The sequence below is a fragment of the Aulonocara sp. 'chitande type north' Nkhata Bay genome, linkage group LG17, assembly GCF_057382095.1.
Source record: "Aulonocara sp. 'chitande type north' Nkhata Bay isolate Kocher_YH1m ecotype deep benthic linkage group LG17, A_spYH_male_GT1.1, whole genome shotgun sequence".
In the NCBI taxonomy this organism is placed as follows: Eukaryota; Metazoa; Chordata; class Actinopteri; order Cichliformes; family Cichlidae; genus Aulonocara; species Aulonocara sp. 'chitande type north' Nkhata Bay.
In genome coordinates this window covers 42,355,433-42,381,466 of record NC_141360.1, presented here as the reverse complement: position 1 = coordinate 42,381,466, position 26,034 = coordinate 42,355,433, and the positions used below count along the sequence as shown (strand labels likewise).

Genomic DNA, 26,034 nt, shown 5'->3' with positions numbered 1-26,034 from the left:
AGACGTTTAATTTTCCTGTGAAAACATCAGCAGGTTGCACTTTTAGGAGGTTTTTCCTTGGTTAACATATCTATAAGTTTGGAAACGGCTGAACTCTCGGCGCTTCGATGTTCAGGGTTAGATGTGATATTGTAATGAACCCTGCAGCATAAAAGTATTTTTGGTCCATACAATCACATGAAAAGAGTTTTGTACAGTGGCTCCAGTGACGACAGGACTGTTGATTTTTAAATTGTAGTGTGACGCCTGCATGCTCCGGGCTGATTCTGCAGAACACTATCCAGAACCTGAACGAGACTCAAACATAAACAGAGAAAAGCTCAGTAGAAGAGGCATGCTTCCCCCAGTTTAGAAGAATGGATGTGTTTTAGGTCGTCACACTCAAACATCATTTTATTTTTTAAAATAACAACTAGCCTGAATTTTGGCTTGAAAGCGTGAACAGAAGATGTTCGTTACCCTCTTTAGTTCCACAAAGTAACCAGACTGTTAACAGAGCACAAAGTGTTTTTTTTTTTTTGTGTTTTTACCTCCTCCTGTGCTTGTTTGATACACTGGAAGAGACCAAAGGCAGCACAATGATAGGATTGCAGTTGTGCAAAGCACAGACCCTTACTGGGAATCACTGTGGGTTTCAGTTAGGGCTGAAATAATTCATTGAGTAATCAATTGTTGAAAAACAAATCTTAAATGTAAAACTTTTGCTTCGATGGTTCGTTAAAGTCACAACTGTGTAGCACTTATCGTCCGTCTACTCACGGCAGAGAGCAGTGGAAAGAACAGGTGCAGTGCAGGAAGCTTTTCTAGCATCACTGTAACACTTTTGTTACTGTAAGCGCCATAAAAACCTGGGACAAAGCTGGCAGGAGTCCTTAATCAAACCGTCTGCCCAACAAGCTCCAACGTGAAGACAATCCAACTGATCCCATTCTACTACTGTTTGTTTTACACTGAAAATCTACAAGAAACCTACAGAAGGTAAAATAAAATATGAAGATGAACAGTTAAGGTGCCAATATACCCTTCGCAGTGGTCATCGCACAGATGCAGCCATTTATACCCGCGGCGCAGTATTCTCCTAAACCATAGGTGTCGCCACTCGGACAGGATTTCGTCATACGCGCTGATGATGAGGAGAAGTCAAAAGACTTTGTCGAGTGTTTAGTTTTTTATTTATTTTTGTAAAGTTCTTTTCACAAACTCCAGTTTTCAAACAGTCCCAAGACCTCTGCAGCAATTAATTATTTTAGTAATCGAGTAGTCTATCGATGATTCCATCAACTAATGAAGTAATCGGATAAGAAATACTTTTCTTAGTAATGAGCAATAATGAATATTCAAAAGAGAAAAGTCTTTCAGAATGACTGCCCGTCGGTTTCCATTTTAGAAACAGTTTGACTGCATACAACAACAAACCCTTTCGGTTTACGTACATGTATTACAACATGTTTGTGATGCTGAAAACTGAAGTTATGGTGGTGGAAACATTAGTTAATGCTAATAGTAATTCAGCGTCCAGCCTAACAACTGTCAGGTCAGTGGCTCAGAGTTATTTGGCCCATGTATAGAGCCATCTACTAATTGGAAGGTTGATGGTTCAGTTCCTGGTGGTGCCAGACACTGACCCATGTTAGATTGATAGCATATGTGTTTGACAGAAAGCACTTCTACATAGAAAATTAGTGCATGTATGAATGGGTGTGAATGGAGCCGATCCAAAGAGGTCAAAGGTCGATCCTCCAGCTCGCTAGTATGGGGAGTCCCAGCCAGGATAGCTTTGCATTCGTGCTGTCAGCGTTAATCTCATTAAAATGCATGTAACGCGGCAAATCTCCATTAGCGAGTTAGCGCAGATCGCCCCGTGTGTGTGGCTGCACAGCGTCAACGCGTTAGCGCAGTCAGCTCGTTAAAGCGTTAGTGCAGATCGTGGGCGGCTGCACGGCACTAACTCGCTAACGGAGATTAGTTAATATAAGATAAGATGAGATGGCGCCGGTGAGGTCGGCTGCCGTCACGACTGCTCCGACCACTTTTTCTTTGTCTTTGTTTTTTAAGTTAGTTTTCAGCGTTTCTAAATCGGCAAAATCATCACCATTGGGTACATTAGGTATGACAGTGACACTCTTGTTTCTATTGGTATACAATGTACTCACAATTCGAAGTTTTTAACTCCGGATCCGAGCTGGCCGAGTGAGATCTCGAGGGAGAACAAAGGGAAGCGGCGGCGGCCTAGAGGGAAGCGAGCCGGCGTCAGGAACAGGCTGAGAGCTCGTGCACACCGCACACCTCTGCCTAGCATCCTGCTCGCCAACGTCCAGTCACTGGAGAACAAGCTTGACGACCTCAGGGCCAGGATAAAGTTCCAGAGAGACATTCGGGACTGCAATCTCCTCTGCTTCACCGAGACATGGCTGAACCCAGCGGTGCCGGACCACGCCATCCAGCCGGCCGAGTTCTTCTCGGTTCACCGCATGGACAGGACACGGGACTCGGGGAAGTCAAGGGGAGGCGGTGTGTGTTTAATGGTGAACAACAACTGGTGCAACAGTGCGAACGTTGTTCCTCTCACACACTCCTGCACACCAAATCTGGAACTACTGTCCATCATGTGTCGTCCTTTTTATCTACCTCGGGAATTTACATCGGTCATTGTAAGTGCCGTTTATATTCCACCACAAGCGGACACGGTCACCGCCTTATGCGAGCTGCATGAGGCACTCACACAGCACCAGACACAACACCAGGACGCTGCGCTTATTGTGACGGGGGACTTTAATAGCGCCAACCTCAAACGCGCAGCGCCGAACTTTTATCAACACATCACCTGCCCCACCAGGGGTGAAAGGACACTGGACCACTGCTACACTACGGTCAAGGACGGCTACAAGGCACAATCCCGCCCTCCGTTTGGCAAATCTGATCACGCCGCCATCTTCCTCATGCCAAAATACAAACAAAGGCTGAAACAGGAAGTTCCGGTTCAGAGGAAGGTCGCGCGCTGGACGGATCAATCGGTGGCCGCGTTACAGGACGCACTCGATGACGCAGACTGGGGCATGTTCAGAAACAGCTCCGACGATGACGTCAACGTGTTTACGGAAGCGGTTGTGGGATTCATCGGGAAACTAGCGGATGATACCGTGGAGACAAAGACTATCACAACGTTTCCCAACCAGAAGCCGTGGGTGGATAAAACCATCCGCGACGCTCTGAGATCCCGCACCGCTGCCTACAACACGGGACTCACGACGGGGGACATGGACCCGTACAAAGCCGCGTCATATAACGTGCGGAGGGCGGTGAAAGAGGCGAAGCAGCGCTACGGGAGGAAACTAGAGTCACAACTCCAACAGAGTGACTCTAGGAGCCTGTGGCGGGGACTAAGGACAATAACGGACTATAAAGCACCAACAACCGGTATGACGAACGCGGCCGTGACTCTGGCAGACGAGCTAAACACTTTCTATGCTCGCTTTGAGGCTGCAGCTAAGGTCTCCAACAATGCTAGTGTTAGCGGCGCTAACGGCTGCAGACAGGAAGATACTGCCAGCACCGGAAACGTGCCCGTCATCTCCGAGCATGAAGTAAGGAGAGCCTTCAAGAGAGTGAACACCAGGAAAGCAGCAGGACCAGACGGCATCCCAGGTCGTATCCTAAGAGACTGCGCATACCAGCTAGCTCCTGTGTTCACTGAGATATTCAACATCTCTTTATCTCAGTCGGTGATCCCCACATGCTTCAAAGAGTCCATCATTGTTCCTGTCCCGAAGAAACCCCACCCTGCTTCTCTCAATGACTATCGCCCTGTAGCCCTCACCTCAGTAGTGATGAAGTGCTTTGAACGCCTGGTCAGAGACTTCATCATTTCTTCACTACCAGACACACTGGACCCACTACAGTTCGCTTACCGTCCAAATCGTTCCACAGACGATGCCATCTCTCATCTCCTCCACACATCACTCACTCACTTGGACACTAGAAGGGGGAATTATGTTAAAATGCTCTTCATAGACTACAGCTCTGCATTTAACACCATAATTCCCTCCACACTCACCACCAAGCTGGAGCATCTGGGACTCAGCTCATCTATGTGTCAGTGGATCTCCAACTTCCTAACTGGCAGACCACAGGCAGTAAGGATGGGCGGACATGTCTCAGCCTCCACCACTCTCAGCACTGGAGCCCCCCAGGGGTGTGTTCTGAGCCCCCTGCTGTACTCTTTGTACACATATGACTGTGTGGCCACTACCAGCTCCACCACCATCATCAAGTTTGCTGACGACACCGTCGTGGTGGGCCTGATCTCTGATAACAACGAGACTGCCTACCTGAAGGAGATTAGGAATCTGGAGAACTGGTGCCAGAGGAACAACCTCCTTCTAAACGTCAGTAAGACAAAGGAGCTGATAGTGGACTTCAGCACTAAGCAGGAGAGGAACTACCAGACCCCCGTCATCAACGAGTGCCCAGTGGAGAGAGTGGACAGCTTCAAATACCTTGGAGTTCACATCACGCAGGACCTGTCATGGTCCTGTCACATCAACACCGTGGTGAAAAAGGCCCGACAGCGTCTCTACCACCTCAGACGCTTGAGAGACTTCCAACTGCCCTCCAAGGTGCTCAGGAACTTTTACTTGTGCACCATAGAGAGCATCCTGGCGGGAAACATCTTAACCTGGTTCGGGAACAGCACCATGCAGGACAGACGAGCTCTACAGAGGGTTGTGCGGTCAGCTGAGCGCACCATCCGCTCCGAGCTCCCTGACCTGCACTCAATCTACAGCAGGCGGTGCCGGACCAAGGCCAGGAAGATCGTGAAGGACCTCAGCCATCCCAACAACAGACTGTTCTCTCTGTTGAGGTCAGGAAAGCGATTCCGCTCCCTGAAGACCAACACAGAGAGACTGAGGAGGAGCTTCTTCCCGCAGGCGATACGGTCTCTCAATCACACCACCACACAGTACTGACCCACACATATGGTTCTTACACACACACTGGACTTTCTGGACTTTGTTTTTGCACAACACTGGTCACTATATTCTTCATTTCCGGTTAATACTTGTACAGCTGCTGTTATTGTGTATATATTTATTTATATTTAGATTTCTTCATACATTCTTATATAGTTCTATATTGTGTAATGTGTATTTTGTTGTACAGTTATTTTATTTTCAACTTTAATTTATATATTTTATCTTATCCTTCCCAGTTAAATTTACCCTTCATTCTAATTTGTGTTGTACAGTTATTTCATTTTTAACCTTAATTTATATTTTATTCCTTCCTAGTTAAATTTACCCTTTTTAATTTTTCATATTTATTTCCTATCTTATTCATAGCCTTTTCCTTTTTTGTTTTCTTTAGGTCACGAGCAGTTGTCCAAGCATTTCACTACATATCGTACTGTGTATGACTGTGTACGTGACAAATAAAATTTGAATTTGAATTTTTAATGCGCTTATGCCGTCAATGTCATTTTAATGAGATTAACGCTGACAGCACTACTTTGCATACATCAGCAAAGCGTCCTCGCGATGCTGGAAGCAGGCTCAGTGCCAATATCCGTGCCCACACCTCTGTTCAGAGCCCTAAACACACTCAGTGCATGGAGGCTTTGGCTATTTTTCACAGAGCTCTATGAAATGGCTCTTTAGTTTGCAAATACACTGCACACTTTTTGCATGCGCCTCCAGTCAAACCTTCTTTCTGGCTCTTGGTTGAAAACTTTCTGTTGTGTTGTCTGTCTTTCTTCAGTTTTTTATAAAGCACCTTTCCCAGAAAAATTTAAAGTGCTTGACACCAAGATGAAAAGCAAAATAATAATTGAAAAAAGACATGCATGAACAATAAGACACACTTAATTACCCAGATGTCTGTGTTTATTCCCACCTAGTTGTTTTATAAAAAAACTTCCCTGATTTGGTGAAACATGGGAATGAAGGAAAGTCATTCCAGAGCCATCACTCCAAAGGTGCCATCTGTATGTTTCAAAGTGGATACTACACACTAACAGTAATCTTGGTGTTGTACTTTGGGATTTCACTCTCTTCACAGGCCACTCGTTTGCTTCTGATGCCAGGAGGGCTTCCCATCATAAAATACTTTGAGCGTCTGAGCTGGAAGCTGTTGCTCACAGTTTGGCCTTGTTCAGAGACATGGAGTCCCAACTAAGGCCCCTTGTTGTTCAGTTCAGTAGAGTAAACTGTGCTTTGAACTCTGTGATTTGTTAGTGGGTGAAGGATATCATAGATCTGATAAAGCTGTGAGCCATGAGGTTGACCCCAGGTTGTTTAATGCCCACCCCCAGCATGGGCATACCTGACTGATGACAGTGGTTTCACCGGAAACCTCTACTGATAATGACCCACACCCTTTTTCACACCTTAGCTCATGTGATGAGGAGTGTTATCAATAGTGGGTCAATGACCCTCTTAAGTCAATTTATTTATAAGCACATTTAAAACCTACACAGGTTGACCAAAGTGCTGTACAGAGTGAAAAATAAAGAAGCAAGACACAAAAGCTAAACACCTGGGTCACAATTAAAAGCTAGAGAGTAAAGATGTGTCTTCAGACGGGTTTTAAAAATGTCGAGTGTTGGAGAGATCTTTATTTGAAGAGGCAGACTGTTCCAAAGTTTAGGTGCAACAATCACAAATCTCGGTCTCCTCTGTGTTTCAGTCTGCTTCTAGTAACAATCAGAATCAACTTATCAGCTGACCTGAGAGTTTGGTTTGGAGTATGTTTGGTTAAAAGAACAGAGAGGTACAAAGGAGCTAATCTATTTTAGAGAGTTAAAAACGAGCAATGAAATCTTACAGTTGATTCTATAACGTTCTGGAAGCAGAGTGTAAACGAGCCAAGACTGGGGAAATATGATGGTGTTTACGTGTGCCTGGCAGGAGTTGGGCTGCAGCGTTCTTAACAATATGAAGAAGAGAGAGCAGAGCCTGGCTGATACCAAAATACAGACTATTGCAGTGGTCGAGCCTGGGTGAGAAGATGTTCTTAGCAAGGGCCCTCAGCTGAAAGAAGATGGCTCTTACAACAGAATTTATTTGTTTCTCAAATGAAAATCTGCCATCAAAGAACAGAGTTTTCCAAAGGGCCAAGGTCACCCTTAAGAGAGGAACGAGGGTCAGGAGGTCCAAATAGTTCAATCTCGGTTTTTTGATCATTCAAAATCAAAAAATTCATTGCCTACCGTGATTTTAATGTTGTCAAGGCGATACGTGGGACTGTCCACCATTTGGACTTAGAACTGAGGAAGCTTCTCAAATGAGACGTGAAACGTCTTCAAGAAGTCCAGTCGCTTTTCTTTCCAAGTTCCTCAGATTTTAAAGTTTTAATTCTCTCTGTGGTCACAAAAGTGGCCTTTAGACCCTGATGCCCTCTGTCAGCACTCCATCACAGCCTTGTGCTGATTCTCCCAGTTGTAATTGTAGCTGCGTAGGCCTGTGTGACCTTCTAGTGTCACAAGAGAAAAAGTGATAATGAAGCATTTCATGTAACTGCCATCAGTTATCTATGTGCTACACTACTCTTAGTTATCACAGGGCATTAAGCGATACAGAACAGGTTCACAAGGACAAGTATTTTCAGCTGCCTGTGACCACTTCTCATACCACACTCACATATGTAAACACACACTCAACTCACAAATTCCATCGGCTGCAAAGAGCTGTTAAATTGGGTCAGAGTCCTCAGTGCTCTCCAACACGGCAACACATTTGTATCGGTGGTCTCAGTTTGTGCTGTCTGCTCTAACAGAAGGTTGCCTTCCAACAACTAAGTCAGCTTTACTAAATTCCTTTTGTTTTGGTTGTGCTTCACACTCCTGGGTCTGGGAATCACTTTGGTTGGACTAAAGAGGGTTGTCTTGTGATTTGCAAGGCACTTTTACAGCATGTAAGGCATGCGCACTGTACCTAAATAATTTATATAATTTACTTTATAGTGCTTTTCTACCCGATCTGACCACTATAAGCACTTTGATACAACTTGCCTCATTCACACAAGCGCTTTTTCATATGTTTTTTCTATGCAAGTGCTTTCTATCTAAGAACACATTCATACTCTGACGGATGCATCGGAGGGCAACTGGAGTTAGTGTTTTGCCCAAGGCTATGTGGGGATCAAACCATCAGCCTTCTGATTAATAGATGACCTGCTATACCTCCTGAGCCACTGAGAAACAATGGTTTGGTCTCTAAAACGGTTGTTTTAGAGAATGAGTAGTTGAGTCAATAGATTTGAAGCCTTTGCATCATTTCCAGAAAAATCTAAAAATAGGAATTTGATGAAGGGTGAGGGAGGAAGTGAAGGAGAAATGATATTTCGCTTGTCACGCTTGCTCCAGGTGGAAAATCACCAGGCGTACTGCCACTTGTTGTGTAGTTTATTACAAATGGTAACAAACAATATCAAGGTATGAACAGAACAGATGTTCTTCTCATACTGTATTACCAGAAAATAACAAACACTGCTGCTTAGATGAGCATTTATTGACTAAATTGTCCTTGGCACTCCACAACATTTCACAGCACATACCAATATGTTACTCTCTTCGTGTATCTATGATGCCTATCTTGAGAATTTTCTTTTGCACTGAGATAAGAAAAACAAAAAACGATATGCAGTTCTTAAACTCAAGCTACTGGTGATTTCCCTTATGACATGTGATGTGTATACAAAATATACAAAACCCTTCTTTTTTTCTGTTTATTCCTTTGTTTTCAGGGGACATGAACTCATTGGCTTATCTGAAGTTGGCATATTAGTTTATATTTCAGGTAGCTCACTAAATACAAACTATATTGCCAAAAGTATTTGTTTCTCATGTTTAGCTGTTTTCCACTTTTTCTTTGGTCATTTTAGCCTTTTTGGCCAGGGTGAAGGGAGTACCTGCCATCAAACATGAAGACAGCCGCATGTAACTACGACGGTGTTTGCTAGTTCACCTTACATGCATTAATGTAATAACGTGGTTAGCCTACTCAACGTAAATTACACACGAACAACATTAAGCTACTCATGCAGAGAAGAACGGCTGCTGCTGCATCATCATCCGTCATCATTTCTGCTACACTGGCAGGGCTAGGGGCCAGGACTCTCCTCTTCGGGTTCTTGGGGGATGTTGCTAACTCCGGGTCCGATAACAGGCACCACACCTGCACTCGGTGTGAGGTCTCGCAGCAAGCTATCAAATACGGTGCATTTCTCGGCTTTTAACAAAACGCTATGCGTCGCCAGGCGTTTCATCAGATTCGAGGCGTTACCTCCTTTGCACAGTATCACCTTAAAGCACTTGTTGCAGGCTGCTGAGTTTGCATCTTTTGCTGTGAAGTACAGCCAGACTTTTGACCGCTTTGCCTTGGGCATTTTTAATCTGTAGCTCTGCTCTAAAAGAACTTACATACCTGGGCCTGCCGACTATCCTTGGAAAGGTAAAATGATTGGCTAAAATCCAAAGTGTATGACATCTCAGGGAAATAAAGCACCGAAATGTGCGCTGCTTTTCGGTCTGGTTACTACTGTTTATGTCAGAACCGGTGCGATACCGGTACCCATCCCTACTCGGGGCCTGGGCCGGACTTCTGAAAAACAATCCCTCACCCCAATTCCTTCACTCAACTTTACACTTGGCCCTGTAGAGTCAGACAAGTGCCATTCTCCTGACAACCACCAAACCAGGACTTGTCCATTGGATTGCCAGGTGGGAAAGTGAGATTCTGCACTGTAAAGAAGTGAAGGACTCTCTAGAGTCCAGTAGTGCCATGCTTTACACCACTACAATCAACACTTTGCATTGCACTTGGTGATGTAAGGCTTGGATGCAGCTGCTCGTCCATGGAAATCCATTCCATGAAGAACTCTACACACTGTTCTTGAGCTCATCTGAAGGCCACAGGAAGTTTGGAGGTCCGTAGAAACTGAGTCTGCAGAAAGTTGGCGACTTCTGTGTACTATGCGGCATCCGCTGACCGCATTCTGTGATTTTACATGGTCTACCTATGATCTACATTAAGTAGCTGTTGTTCCACTTTGCTATAATACAATACCACTAACAGTTGACTTTAGAATATTTGGTAGTGAGAAGATTTCACAACTAGACATGTTGCACAGGTAGTACCCTATCACACTACCATGCTGGAATTCACTGAGCTCCAGAGAGCAACCTTTTCTTTCACAAGTAATTGTGGAAAGCAATCTGCATGCCTAGGTCCTTGGGCTTATGTACCTGCGGTCATGGAAGTGATTGGAACACCAGAATTTTATGATTTGAATAGGTGAGTAACTTTGCCAAACAATTATTAATCAACAATCAAAAGACCCAGAGACAGTTTTAAATCATTTGAAAGGCTGACACTTAGCTTTGTCTGCCCTTCGTTGGAAAATGAGATCTTGTTCTGACATATGGCATAGAGACTGAACATTTTACAGTGTTTCCAGAAAACCCTCTCTTGTCTGATCATTTTCTAATGGTATATAAATTTACAATAATGGGTTACATAGCAGTGGGGAATACATTTGATCAGAGTAGATGTCTTTCACAAAGTGCTGTAACTAAGTTTAAGGATATAATCTTAATCTTAATATTAATAATATAATTATCTTCCTCAATGCTCTGTACCAACATGTTGCAGAGTGGGAGTAGTAGTGGTAGTGTCGCCACACAGGTCCATTATCTTTTTTTTAATATTTTTACTTCTTCCCTGCATACAACTTTAGCTCCTGTGAAAACTAAGGTCTCTAATCAGAAGTACCTGACTCCGTGGTATAATTCTCAAACACGTAGCCTAAAGCAGATAACTCGTAAGCTGGAGAGGAAATGGCGTGTCATAAATTTAGAGGATCATCATTTAGCCTGGAGAAATAGTTTGCTGCTTTATAAGAAAGCCCTCCACAAAGCCAGAACATCTTACTATTCGTCACTGATTGAAGAAAATAAGAACAACCCCAGGTTTCTCTTCAGCTCTGTAGCCAGGCTGACAAACAGTCAGAGCTCTGTTGAGCCAACCATCCCTTTAACGTTAACTAGTAATGACTTCATGAACTTCTTCACAAATACAATTTTAACCATTACAGAAAAAATTACCAATAATCATCCCACAGATGTAATATTATCTACAGCTACTTTCAGTACCATTGATATTCATTTAGACTCTTTTTCTCCAATTGATCTTTCTGAGTTAACTTCAATAATTACTTCCTCCAAACCATCAACGTGTCTTTTAGACCCCATTCCTACAAAACTGCTCAAAGAAGTCCATCCATCCATCCATCTTCATCCACTTTATCCGGGGCCGGGTCGTGGGGGCAGCAGCCTAAGCAGAGAAGCCCAGACCTCCCTCTCCCCAGCCACCTCCTCCAGCTTATCCGGGGGGACACCAAGGCGTTCCCAGGCCAGCCGAGAGATATAATCTCTCCAGCGTGTCCTGGGTCTGTCCCGGGGCCTCCTCCCGGTGGGACATGCCCGGAACACCGCGCCCAGGAGGCATTCTTGTCAGATGCCCGAACCACCTCAGCTGGCTCCTTTCGATGTGGAGGAGCAGCGGCTCTACTCTGAGCCCCTCCCGGATGGCCGAACTTCTCACCCTATCTCTAAGGGAGAGGCCAGCCACCCTTCGGAGGAAGCTCATTTCTGCCGCTTGTATCCGCGATCTCGTTCTTTCGGTCACTACCCACAGCTCGTGGCAATAGGTGGGGGTAGGGACGTAGCTCAACCGGTAAATTGAGAGCTTCGCTTTTACACTCAGCTCCCTCTTCACCACGACGGACCGGTGCAGCGTCCGCATCACTGCAGCCGCCGCACCAATCCGTCTGTCAATCTCCGGCTCCCTTCTCCCATCACTCCGAGGTACTTGAACTCCTCCACTTGGGGCAGGAACTCATCCCCGACCCGAAGTGGGCACTCCTCCCTTTTCTGGCTGAGAACCATGGCCTCAGATTTGGAGGTGCTGATCCTCATTCCCGCTGCTTCACACTCGGCTGTGAACCGTTCCAGTGCGAGCTGGAGGCCCTCACCTGATGAAGCCAACAGAACCACATCATCCATGAAAAGCAGAGATGAGATTCTGAGGCCACCAAAGTGAAAGCCCTCCGCCACTTGGCTGCGCCTAGAAATCCTGTCCATAAAAATTATGAACAGAATCGGTGACAAAGGGCAGCCCTGGCGGAGCCCATCACCCACCGGGAACGAGGCCAATTTATTGCCGGCAATGCGAACCAAGATCTTGCAACAGTTGTATAGGGATTGAATGGCCCGTAGCAATGGGCCAGACACCCCATACTCCCGCAGCACCTCCCACAGGACACCCCGAGGGACACGGTTGAATGCCTTCTCCAAGTCCACAAAACACATGTAGACTGGTTGGGCAAACTCCCATACACCCTCAAGTATCCCTGAGAGGATAAAGAGCTGGTCCAGTGTTCCGCGACCAGGACGAAAACTGCATTGTTCCTCCTGTATCCGAGGTTCGACTAGCGGACGGACTCTCCTTTCCAGCACCCTGACATAGACTTTCCCAGGGAGGCTGAGTGTGATCCCCCTGTAGTTGGAACACACCCTCTGGTCCCCCTTCTTAAAGATGGGGACCACGTGGTCTGCCAGTCCAGGGGTACTGCCCCTGATTTCCGAGCAACATTGTAGAGGCGTGTCAACCAGGACAGCCCTACATGTCCAGAGCCTTCAGGACCTCGGGGCGGACCTCATCAACACCAGGGGCTCTGCCACCAAGGAGTTGTTTAACTGCCTCAGTGACCTCGCCTCCAGAAATTGACGGGTCATTCCCCTCATCCCCAGACTCTGCTTCCTCCTCGGAAGACGCATCAGTGGGATTATGCAGGTCCTCGAAGTATTCCTTCCACCGCCTGACAATTTTCTCAGTCGAAGTCAGCAGCGCTCCGCCAGCACTATACACAGTGCAGGTAGAGCACCGCTTTCCCCTCCTGAGACGCCTGACGGTTTGCCAGAATCTCTTCGAGACAGTCCGAAAGTCTTTTTCCATGGCCTCTCCAAACTCCTCCCACACCCGAGTTTTTGCTTCAGCCACTGCCCGCGCCGCGTTCTGCTTGGCATGTCGGTGCCTGTCGGCTGCCTCCGGAGTCCCACAGGCTAACCAAGCCCGATGGGACTCCTTCTTCAGCCTGGTGGCTCCCTTCACCTCTTGTGTCCACCTGGCGTCCTCAAAGAAGTCCTGCCATTAATTAATGCTTCAATCTTAAATATGATCAACCTATCTCTAATAATCGGCTATGTACCACAGGCCTTCAAGCTGGCTGTAGTTAAACCTTTACTCAAAAAGCATCTCTAGACCCAGCAGTCTTAGCTAATTATAGGCCAATCTCCAACCTTCCTTTCATATCAAACATCCTTGAAAGAGTAGTTGTCAAACAGCTAACAGATCATCTGCAGAGGTTTATTTGAAGAGTTTCAGTCAGGTTTCAGAGCTCATCACAGCACAGAAACAGCTTTAGTGAAGGTTACAAATGATCTTCTTATGGCCTCTGACAGTGGACTCATCTCTGTGCTTGTCCTGCTAGACCTCAGTGCAGCGTTCGATACTGTCGACCATAATATCCTATTAGAGCGATTAGAACATGCTGTAGGTATTACAGGTACTGTGCTGCAGTGGTTTGTATCATATCTATCTAATAGACTCCAGTTTGTGCATGTAAATGGAGAGTCCTCTTCACACACTGAGGTTAATTATGGAGTTCCACAGGGTTCAGTGCTAGGACCAATTCTGTTTACATTATACATGCTTCCCTTAGGCAGCATCATTAGAAGACATAGCATACATTTACACTGCTATGCAGATGACACCCAGCTCTATCTGTCCATGAAGCCAGATAACACACACCAATGAGTTAAACTGCAGGAATGTCTTAAAGACATAAAGACCTGGATGGCCGCTAACTTTCTGCTTCTTACTTCAGATCAAACTGAGGTTATTGTACTCGGCCCTGAAAAGCTTAGAAATATGGTATCTAACCAGATTCTTACTCTGGATGGCATTACCTTGGCCTCCAGTAACACTGTGAGGAACCTTGGAGTCATTTTTGACCAGGACATGTCCTTCAACGCACCTATTAAACAAATATGTAAGACTGCGTTCTTCCATTTGTGCAACATCTCTAAAGTTAGAAATATCCTGTCTCAGAGTGACGCTGAAAAACTAGTTCATGCATTTATTACTTCCAGGCTGGACGACTGTAATTCATTATTATCAGGAAGTCCTAAAAACTCCCTGAAAAGCCTTCAGCTGATCCAAAATGCTGCAGCAAGAGTCAGACTAGAAAGAGAGAGCAGATTTCTCCTGTATTGGCTTCCCTTCATTGACTTCCTGTTAAATCCAGAATTGAATTCTTTGTTGATAATATGGAATATTTTTGGCAATATAGTGTAAGCATTCCATTGTTTAATCAGCACACCATTTTAGCTTTAGTTTTTCTCCCCTGTTCCATCTCCATCTCCCTTTTAGCAATATATTGTATATATTTGACATATTTACATTTGAGCTAGCCCCATTACTCTGCGTCCTGTGAACATAGACATTTTTGTCTGGCATCTGTGTCCTCAAAGGTGACCTTCTTGTTTCTCCTGGGGTCGATCCATGAGTTATGTATGACCACATTGTTTGGTGTAGGGTCAGCTTCAACAACAGACACCACCCTCTTCTTCATCTTGCTCTTCAAAACCTTTTGGAACTTCTGCCGGGTGAAGGCGTAGAGGAGTGGGTGAAAGATGGTGGTTCCATAGGCCATTACCAAGAAACCCAGGCGGAGGCGATCAGCCAGATCACTGGGTCCAGTACTGAGGATGATCGTGTTGAGTACAGTTATTGGAGTCCAACAAAATAAGAACGTGGAAATGATGAGAAGAGACATTCTGAAGACTCGTTTCTGCCTCTCCCTTCTCTCTCGATGACGTTTTACGGCTCGTCTTAGTGCAATAATCACAGACACTGATGCTCGCATGCCCAAAGGTGCATTTCCACCTGCCCTGACACCTGTACTGCTCTGTGAAACCTCAGTTGACTCTGCTTGTGTTGCAGTGCTAAGAGAGATGGTGTTTTTGCTCTTTTGCTTCTTTTTAGGCAAGTTGTTCTGAAACCGTGTTCCAATGCGAATGTTAAGAGCCTGAAGAATCTTGTAGTAAGTCACCAGCATTACAACAGCTGTGAAAAAGAATATAGGAATCTGTGCTAGCAAGTGATAGTACAGACCCACCTCTGTGTAGTACTCATTTGTATGAGGTACAGTCACCACTGTAGTCTGGTTCAAAAGATATGAACTGGATCTGATAAAGAAGCCCACTTCCATGAATGGAACGAGGAAACTGAAAAAGGATAAAGCCCAGATGGATCCCAGCAGAACCACAGCTCGGCCCATTGTAAGCACACGGTTCGCTGGACGTACTGAGATGTCATAACGGTCCACGGTGATGGCTAGGACATTAGCGGCGGTTGCTACACTCGTGAAGGAGACGCAGGCTTCATGGAAGCAGCACATCATGGCTGTGTCCACCTCCAGTGGAATCAGAATCACCATAGTTGTCAGTGGGATGCAGCACACGCATATCTGGAAGTAGAGACGGAGACAGATCATGTCCCAAATGCAACATGTTTGATTTTATTTCATGTATTGGTTAAAGGCAGGCTTATTGAATTTATTCTTTAATTTTTTCCTCCAAGTCCAGTTTTTATCCCTCGGCTGTAAAAGGCTGATGAGTTATTGTTGAGCGGGCAACCAACTTTCTGAATCCGATAGCTTGAGAAAGAAGCCACGTAGGATTGTAAAATTCATACCATAGGCACAACTGTTAAACATCTCAGATGAGCTCAAATTTCAGTGACCTCGACCTTAAGGTCGAGGTCAGAGGTTTGGTTTCCTGAAAATCTTGCAATAAGATAAGAAGGAAATCATATCTATCTACTGTGAGGCTGAGGGGTAACACTGGCAGCTACCAGTATTTTTAATATGCATTTCTGTTAACTGTTTAAGTTTTTTCCCACAGTGTTGTTTGGTATTAATTGCCTGTATTAACCTTGGTATACCTCTGCTGCTGTTGATAAACAGGAGTGGGCAGGAAGAAAAGAAACATACAGTTAAATATGACAATCAGAACTGTGCACAGCCAAACTGGGGACGAGTTTTTGATAAAGACCCTGCAATATTCGTATCGATATTGAACCGTTTGATACAGTGCTTTCGGTTCGGTACGCATATGTATCGAACAATACAAAATTTGTAATTTATTTTATCAACTTTCCTTCTGACGATGCTGTCTGTGTTGAGCGCTCAGTGAATCTGCGTTCGACTACTCCGCCTAGGCTGCACTGTCGAGCGCAGATCCACTGAGCGCTCAACACAGACAGCATCGTCAGAAGGAAGAGCGCAGTGCAAGCTAGCGAGACAGAAGTTAAGCTCTCCTTGCAACATGGCAAATTGAACCTCCCCCACCCTCATTCAGATCTGGCGTTTGGAATTATTTTGGTTTTCATGTGACGCATGACTCTGAAGGTAAGCGAGTCATGGACTAAAGTAAAACAGTATGTTGGATGTGCCACGCAATGCTCAATTACATGGGTGGGAACTAGTGTGTTAGCGCAGTTAGCTTGTTAACGTGTTGGCCGTCTAGCCCCATGCACGGGGCGATCAGGGGTAGCTCGTTAACGGAGATTTGCCGTGTTGTGGCGTTAAGGTCATTTCAACGAGATTAACCTGAAAGCACTAGTGGGAACACAACGAATATGACTGCACATTTACGCCGACATCATCCTAGTGCAAAGACAAATACAACAAGCATGCTACTAACTTTAGCCGAGTCATTTAGACAGCCGTTAGCACATGATTCTCCTTATGCTGCTGAGAATATAGCCCAGAAGAAGCGGATAGTATAGCTTTTATTTTGGAAAGAGACATTTCTCTGTAATAAACTCTCTTTTCCAAAGATGAGTGATTCCTCAATCAGATACAGGGCTCGCAATATCGCTAGCCTGACGTCCTGGGGCTAGCGATTTTTCCAGTCGGGCTACCAAAATCTCTCTGCCCTGCCCGTCGGGCTATTGTAGGAAGGAAAAATATACGTCAATGCTTTTGCATTCTTTCGGAAATGTAGCTGGGTAATTATGTCATTGGCATCGGTGAGCCACTGTCAATATGTGACATATTGAAGTCGCGTTTGAATTTGCGCTTGTTTTTTTGCTTTCACTTTGCAATCGTGCAAACTATGTATAGAGAGCGACAGCACTGATCTGTGAGTGATGATAATTTGTGCACCAATTCCTCTGACATCGTCTTATTAATCGTTAGCTTACTATGCAAACATGACAAGTGAAATCTCCCGCAGCTTAAACATGTGAGAGGTTGATCGCGCAGAGAATCGCTGAGCTTATGTGAGTCCGTGTGTAAAAGCAGCAGGATATATATTTCAGTTCTGCTGAGCCAAATAAGACAGGTCAGGGTGAAGAAGTGACAGCCAAAGAAAAGCTTACCACAAAACGGAGAAGTTATGACAAATCAGACTATAAGGCAAAAAGAAAGTGCAGCTTTATGGTTTCATGGACAAAAGAATTTCTGTGGCTGCGATATGACGAGCTAAATAACCAGGGCTGCACATAAGTGGTCCGCAGGTGCGCATTCGCTGTCAAAATAAAAAAACACGCACAAGGGTTAGGGTTAAATTTAAAAACTGTACTTTTGAGTTAAAATATATATTTATAATTTTAATAAATGACAAATTAAAAAGGCATGAACATTTTTTTGTATCGAAAAAATATCGAACCGTGACACCAAAGTATCGAACCGAACCGAACCGTGAATTTTGTGTATCGTTGCACCCCTACTGTTTACATATGGTTTCATCTACCTGCTCAACAAAAGGTTCAGTGTCAACTTTAATTGGACAAAATGTACTGCTGCTTTCAGTCTCTGAACCTATTCACATGCTTGTAATGGAGATGCAGATATGTGCTACAAGTTTGTGTTTTTGCATGACATTTAAAAATATGGGTTTAGCGAGGTTAGTACATAGGATTTTTAAAAATACAGTATTATTAATGGGCTGACTATGATTCATCACATCCACTCCACCTGCAGGGTCTTCCCCTGTAGAGCAGTTAAACAACACTACACTCTTAGAAAACAAACGTTAGTGACATAATCGTTCTCAATGATGTGAGAACCTCAGAATCGTTCAGTGGTAACCCATAGTGCTATGAAATGCCTCTTAGCAGCTGACTCTGATAGTGTTGTTAGTGGAAACGATGACTGCAGTGGAGGAAATGGCGTTGGCCTTCTTCAGAGGTCATTGGGCGCTGGAGCAGGTAACGGCAGTGTGTGCATAAATAAGAATGAGGCTAAAATGCACATTTTTGTGTTCCTCACTGTCATGTTCGCACTCAGCTTTTCATTATCTGCTGTGCTGATATTACTTTGGTATGAGGCTGTTTATGCCTTTCTGACACATGATGGTTTGAATTGGAGCTCGTTGTTGGATTACTTGAGTTACTGATAAACCAGTTGCCTGACACAGTGAGCACATAGTGTGATCAATGCAAGCAGAGCTGTGAAGCTGTTTTTGGCGCACATCCCTACTCACCAACACATCAACCACATGCAGGTTCATGGTGATGATGTTGGACACGGAGCTGATGAGGTTCTGCTTCATACAGTAGAGGATCAGCACAGTGAGGTTGGAGCTCAGACCCAGAATGATCTCCAACAGCAAGAAGCCTGTCAGAGAAGCCTGTCGACAGAAAGACATTGGAGGATATGAGGGCGCTTCATTGAACATTTTGTAGAAGTTAAATTACGTATTTTTTATTTGACTGTAAGCAAATATCCTACAGCTGTGTAATATTACTAATAATAGTAATAATAATAAAATGAAATTGCTGATAAAAGAAACCGATGTGAGAAGACATCAGATGTTTAAAAACAATAATATAATTTTATTACTTAAAAGCACCTATATTAGAAACATTTTATTAAAGAAGTTAAAGGAGGTCACAGAGTCTCTGATCTCCTTTTGAAGTTCAATCTAAGATGCGTCTATAAGGGTGCAGCAATACCTGGAAGCTGATGGGATATATTTCCTCAGAAGAGTTCATGTCAAGATCAGATGGGTCAGCGGTGTCAAGCACAGTCGTGTTGCTCATGGTGGCTGCAGACATCAACACTGAGGACGTGTGCATTATCTTGATAGGAGGAAGAGGCCTGAAGAGTAGTTTGCACAAACACAGACTGTTCAGAAGTGTGAAAGCTTAGTTATATGAAAGATTTGTTCAAGTGTCATCAAACCGGCAAACCCTGCAAAGGACACTGCGCTTGGTTTTAGTGAAGAATGGATCGTCTACAAGCACAAAGCTTTCCCCTTGCGTGACATTGCTACTCTTTGATCATTTAATTGTGCTTGTTGAAAATCTAATTTAAGTAATGTATACTTCACAGTGGAAACCAAGTTAAAGAAATCAGTGTTAAGCGGTCATAATTAAAGACACTATTATATCTTCAGAACTGCTTGCATGTCTTTTTCATGATGATTATTCGTTGTCTTGAAAACGTCAGAAATGGATGGGGTAAGTGTGTGATAAGATTTCAGACTGAAAGGATCATTCACCAGCAAAATGCAGGAATTCATTTAGTAGAAATTTGAAAAGGGTTCGGTAAAAACCAAAGACGGTCTTTGGATAGCTGCAGTCAAACGGGAAAGAAAACCCTGAACATCAAATACATGTGCCAATGGTTAAGGTTAGGTTAGTTTGTATTAGAACATTTCTAAGACTCCAGAAGGCTTAAAATGATTTTACCAAAGTGGAACTGGACACATGTTTGTATAAAGAGCAGTGCTTTAACCAAGAAAAGCATGTCGTTATTGGCCAGGTGTGTGAAGAGAACAGCCAGTGACCTTTTACTCGAGTGTTTTTAACATTTTTTTTGCAGTTACTGTAGTTATTTTCCATGTTTACAGCCACGCCAAGTGAAAGTAAGCTTTCCATTAGTGTAGCTGTTTAATATATAAAATATCTATAAAAACATTTATGTATATATTTGTTTTGCCTTGAACACACATTTTCATTGGTTCCACGTACACCCAGGTTCTTTAGCTTTAGGACTTGTAGTGTTCTCGTTGGGAACAAGTCAACTGTAATCGTCTAAGACCAGAGGTGGGACCAAGTCATTGTTTTGCAAGTCTCAAGTAAGTCTCAAGTCTTTATCCTCAAGTCTCAAGTCAAGTCTCAAGTAATGTCAGGCAAGTCAGAGTCGAGTCTCAAGTCACTGGTGTAAAAGTCCAAGTAAAGTCACAAGTCTGAAACTTTGAATTTCAAGTCCTTTCGAGTCTTTAAAAAAAAAATGAAAAAATAATGTTGCAGTTATGCTAAATGTAAATATTAGACCATGTAATTTTTAAATCTGTGTTTTTCTCAACACATGACAAAATAGTGAACTTAGAAAATATACACAAATTGTGAAATTGCACCTCTTTAAAATGCAGCTCAATTAAACCTAGCTCCAAGAATAATTTTCACCGACAGTTCTGAGATAAGCTGCATGTTATTCTTGGATGCGGTTGTAGGACCGGCTTTAAAATCGCATGACAAAAATATCATACACATTAAAAAAACTGCATCACCAACAGAGCCTGGAAAACATTTGCTAGTTAGATGAAGTCAGCTATCTCATCGTAGCATATTTATATGCATATTTATAATCATACGGTTCTTGGAGTGAGTGCATACACTCATGAAGTTTAGTAACTTCCGGTCACTGCAACAAGCCCAGGTACAGTTTACCGACGGATGGGTGCAGGACCTTGAAATGCACCGTGTAGAAAGTAAAGACCATCGTATGTATCATAAGTTTACCAGTCTCACAAATCGTCGTCATAAATACACATTCCTTAACCGTTTATTAATAGGACCTTTGAGCTCAACGGTAATTAATTAGTAGTGGAAATAATTTCTGGTAGCATCACAGAAATGTAGCAGTGACAATAATACTGTATGCTGTAATCGTACTGGGCAATTAGTGATACAAAAAACCTGTTTTATCCTGTGAATAAAAGTATATGTTTTTGTCAATGTACCATAATAACAGAAGCGAAACGCAATATTGTGTCAGGACAATTCACTATTTATGCACAATAAACACAATAAATAAAGGAGCATAGCGCGACAATTTCTGTTCAGCGCCAGACTTGCTTGTAACCTATATCACCAATTATGTTAAGAAAAATGACGCATTAACTACAACAGCAGACTGACCTTTGTGTAAATGCTTGGAGCAGACTAACCTGTGAGCTGGAGAGTTCTGGGACGTTATAATTGGTCTTTGAATGGCTGCAATCCAGTCGCCTCTTTATTACTTCGGAAACATGGCTCGAACAATTTCTCTTCAACGACGTAATCCGATAACAACCGATCTCTTTACCCGTCGGCTTCCCGTGGCTGTCATGAGACCGGCTATTGCAGTTAATAATACAACAGCTTCTTGACATTTTTGTGTTTCTTTTTTATCGCTGTGTAACTGATTTTAATTGAAAGCCTGCGTGCGCTAGTACCGCTTGCCACGAGTTCCCAGAATCCTTTGCGGTTCTACCCGTGAATGACGTCACATTTTCAATCTCTATATAATATGCGTGTTAAATTTTATATTTGGGGTAAAATATCAAGTCTTTTCAAGTAAACCGGTTCAAGTCCAATTCAAGTCCCAAGTCATTGGTGTAAAAGTCCAAGTCAAGTCACAAGTCTTACAACATTTTTTCAAGTCAAGTCTAAAGTCATAAAATTAATGACTCGAGTCTGACTCGAGTCCAAGTCATGTGACTCGAGTCCACACCTCTGTCTAAGACTGACACGAGAGGTTTAAACTCACCACTTCCTCCTAGCAGTGTCCTCTCCAGCTTAGCAGTATTAGAAGCATGTTGGACCACTCCACTGTCTCCGGACTTGGTAAAGTTCATTTGTTTGATCCATCTCTTTTGCAGCTTTTGATGTTCAGGGATACTGGTTCCAGTTATCCAGTGGTAAAAGTCTGTGCAGTGCACACCCACCCCTCTTCGGGGTGCATGTGATTTGCACCAGTGAACTAACATCAATGGCGTCTTTCATGTAAAGCTCTGTCCTGTCATTGTCCGTTGTGCTTAAACTGTTGCCTCCAGTGTCATCTCTGCCTGAAAATGATGCCAGCACCAAAACAATCCTCCTCTCTGCTCTGCTTCCAGCTTTTCAGGACATATTCAGCTTTTGATCTTTGGAGATTATGAAAGTCCCGTTAGGGGCTAACGCACCTGTGAGACTTTGTCAGGTTCTCGTGTTCTGCACAACACTGAAAGGAGAAGGTTGAAAATGGGGGGAAGGAAGGTTGTTTGATTGTTGCTCTGAACTTTAGAGGCCTGTGGTCCAAGGGCAGGGAGTGTTGCACCAAGGTCAGCACCGAGATAGTCACACATGCACAGAGAGTCCTTATATACCAGTCGGACTAACGGAGTCCATCCACTGATTTATCATTCATAGACTGGAAGAACTGATTGAAGCAGAGAATTTTGCCATGTCCCTCTGTCATCAGGATTTGTGCTCCTCCTCAGTCAAATTCCATATGACCCTAGGGCAGGAAAAGGTGAAATATTTTTTATTAGGAAATGTTTTCCTCCTGGTCTGGATGTCACATCACATCTCTATCATTTAACTCAACTGGTTGATCATCCTCTAACACATGGCCTGGTCCCTCTGCCGTCTTCTTCATGTGCACAGTCTGCGTTTAATCAGTTTTTGATGCCTTGCCTTTTGTCTTTGATGGTTCTCATCATGTGGTGTTCACAAAATGAGTGCTGAATACTGCGAGCTGGTTCTCTGCAGTACAACCAAGGCGACTGTTGTTGAGGTTTGGCACTGTATACATAAAACTGAATTTAATTCATGTGTATGAAACGACACTGATGGGTCAAAAACAGAGCACACATCGGTTTGTCACCACATGACTATATCTGAACTTAAACTGTCTGGTCTTAATCGGATCAGATAATTCCTGATAGAGATCCAAATTTCCCTACAGTTGAGTGGTCAAAGGAGCTTCTTCAGTTCCTTAGAACTGAAGAAGCTCCTTAGACTACGATGACCTGGATGACTGAGAACCTTCACAGACCTACAGTTGAGTAATTGAACTTTGAATGAATTAAATTGTACTCACAAAAAATCTAATCTAAAACCAGAAATGATGGCATCATGCCACACCTGGTCCAATATTCCTCATGTAAATGTAGGATTCATACATTTCTGAAAACATTACTGGAGCCAACAGTGCATGCGCCATTTTGATTATTCTAAAAGATTAAAAATACCTAAATGTATAAATCTGGTGTCTTCACTGATTAAAAACAGGGTAAATTTCAGGTACATCAGTATTTTTGCACATTGAACAAATAATAAGTGTTAGCTGCAGCACATCTGTGTGCTGTGAGCTCAGACTTTTCGTCAACACGTTTGTCCCCAAGCAGAGTTCAACACCTTCATTTGCTGTAGTGTAATCTTAAAAATGCCCCTTTGAGAACACAAAATTACTCTTTTATTTAAGCTCATATTATCTGTGACATGATAAGGTTTGTCCTACTGACCTCAGCCTAAAGACGCATGTAAATGAGTTTGGTGTTGTATCAGCATTTTGTTGTGTCCATCTCCTCAGGGGGCAGCAAAGTTGCTGCATTTATCTTATAAGAAGTGTTTGTTGCTGCTTGCCAGCCGCTCATTTGGTCTAATTATTCTCCGCTCGGAATAATCACTGCTGGAAAATCGTGACTCACAGCTCAGCAACATGTCAGCACGCTGTGTGTGTTTATCTACAAATGAATTCCTTTTACGGTGCAGCACATTCACATGCTGTCAGAGCAGCACTATATGATGATGATGATGATGTGCATTAGTTTACCTGCTGAGATCATCTCTCAGTGATCCTTCATCCTCAGGTGAGGTAGTGCAGTGGCCTCAGGTGATGTGAGGTTCAGCTCAGTAGTCCGTCGTGCAGCGATCACACTGTTGAATCCTTTCTGGGTGGAAATCTGTCTGCATGCAACTCCAGAGAGAGAGCGAGGGACTCGTAAGACCACAGCCCTGCCTCCCCCTCTCTGCGCTCTGCTTCGCTTCTTCTGTCAGCCTGTCTCCGTTTCCACCTCTAGTAGCCCATCCCACTCATCCACTGCTCCCGCCCCCTCCATCACCCCCCACCATCAAACCATCTTTTCCTGCTCTTTTTTTTCTTTTTGCTCTTTTGCGCTTAACTAATTGGGTTTACAAAGCAGACGTTCTCCTAATGTTTTTCCCGCTCTCATGCTTTGTTTCTTCCTGTACTGTATATGTGTTTTGAGCTGCTTGTAATAAGTTTCCAGCATGCAGGAGTCATTGTTTGTTTCCCTTTTCTTCTGCACCATCTCCCCATAAGTTTGTTTGCCCTCATTAAAGCAGTGGCCATGACGATACCAACGACAGCATCTTTCCTGTCAGGACTTTGGCCACTCCTCCGGTGTTTGTGTTTGCAAAGCACCTGCCCGATGCTGCATGCTTAATTGTCCCGATCTGGCTACCATTCAAGTAGCTGCGGTGTTGCCCTTATTGCTCGCCGTGCGTATCTGCGGCGTAGCTCGCGAGTGCACTAATTAGAGCTACTTGTCATTGGCATGGCAACAACAGCACCACCAGACAAAGCCAACCCCGACACGTTGGATCAGAATTCAGATCAGGACCGTGTCTGTTTTGTGTAGGGTGAACATGATTTTTCACTACATCTGGCTGCTGCTCTTCATCTGTTTATTCAAGAAATGTAACAGGGATGATGGTCTCTGCAGTCCACCTGTTCTCAGCCACATCAGGTGTTTAGCAGGAGAGAGATGGCCGACCCCGGGGTTATGAAGAGGAACTGAATACAGGCTTTTTCTCTGATGACAATTTACATGAAATGTGAGAGAAAACAATGGAAGGAGACCGAACACAAACTCAGTTTAAACTCTTATGCTGCTCTAAGCACGGCAGAGCTCATAAATGTAGTGACACGTCGTCTCCACTATTTCAAACAGACGTGCACATTGAAAGCAAAAGTGTGTTTTCAGGAATACACAACCAACTTTGTATGACAAATGCCATATTAACAGACACTGACGTTAGGCTTCAGAGGGAGAGTCTCATTTTTATTGCCAAGAGTCCAAGCTTCACACATTTGGTTTACAAATAATGCCGGTGCACAAATACTTCACACACAAATCCAACAGTCATCCCTGAACAACTTCAGAGCTCGCTCCATCTTTGAAACTGCAGAGGAAGCAGGTAAGCACTAAATAACATCCAAACATCCTAGTTTTGTGTGAAAACAAGAATATTTTGATGAGTATAGAGGTATATCTTTGAACTGTCTCCCCATCTCGCTCATCCTCATGAACACCCCCAGTTGCTTTTTTATTATTATTATTATTATTGTTAAGAACAGCTTTTTATCTTGTGTGTTTATATGAGAACACCCACCAGCCAAATATACGGTTCTTTAAGTGCAAACCTATTCAGATTAATTTCACGGGTAATGAATTTCTTTGGTTTTATTATGTATTTATTTGAAATGCTTAGGATGTATGAGGGAGAGCTAATACCCAAAGATTAGAGATCATTGACATTGTGCCTTTAAGCAAATGGACAAACAGAAGGACTAGTTGTGATAGCCTTGAGCTCAGCAGCTGCACAGTCTCTGTGCTTCTTTACGTGCTGTGTTTACAAAGATGTTTCAGGCATTCTTCTTCTTGAAAGCTAAAAATAAAACTTCCTGCAGAGCTGTCTGCTTTGTGTTACAACACATCTCCCCTTTTATCAACAAAGTATTTGTCAGAGAATCTTTCTAAGTTCAGCTTGAAGAAAGTCATTTTGTCTCCTGTTTTTGTTTGGTATGTTTGACGTTTCACAGTAACAAATGGATCCATTTCTCAGTTTTATTTCTATTTCAATGCTTCCCTTTGTCTTTTAGTGCAGATGTGAGCTGACCTGATAAAGGTTT

At 43.6% G+C, this 26,034-nt stretch overlaps 2 protein-coding genes across 2 annotated transcripts in view; one reads left to right on the top strand and one right to left on the bottom strand.

Annotated features, from left to right (window-relative positions):
- cog5 (component of oligomeric golgi complex 5) overlaps positions 1–26,034 on the top strand; it is a 73,426-nt gene that overhangs the window by 16,053 nt on the left and 31,339 nt on the right. The window lies entirely within an intron of this gene.
- Positions 13,690–24,149, bottom strand: LOC147310693 (G protein-coupled receptor 22-like). Its single transcript, XM_086268970.1, has 5 exons — positions 23,932–24,149; positions 21,883–22,611; positions 19,080–19,224; positions 18,608–18,754; positions 13,690–15,585 (listed from the first exon to the last, which is right to left on the bottom strand). The coding sequence occupies exons 3-5, from the start codon at positions 19,200–19,202 to the stop codon at positions 14,533–14,535; spliced, it is 1,323 nt and encodes a 440-aa protein (XP_086125096.1). The 5' UTR covers positions 19,203–19,224; positions 21,883–22,611; positions 23,932–24,149; the 3' UTR covers positions 13,690–14,532.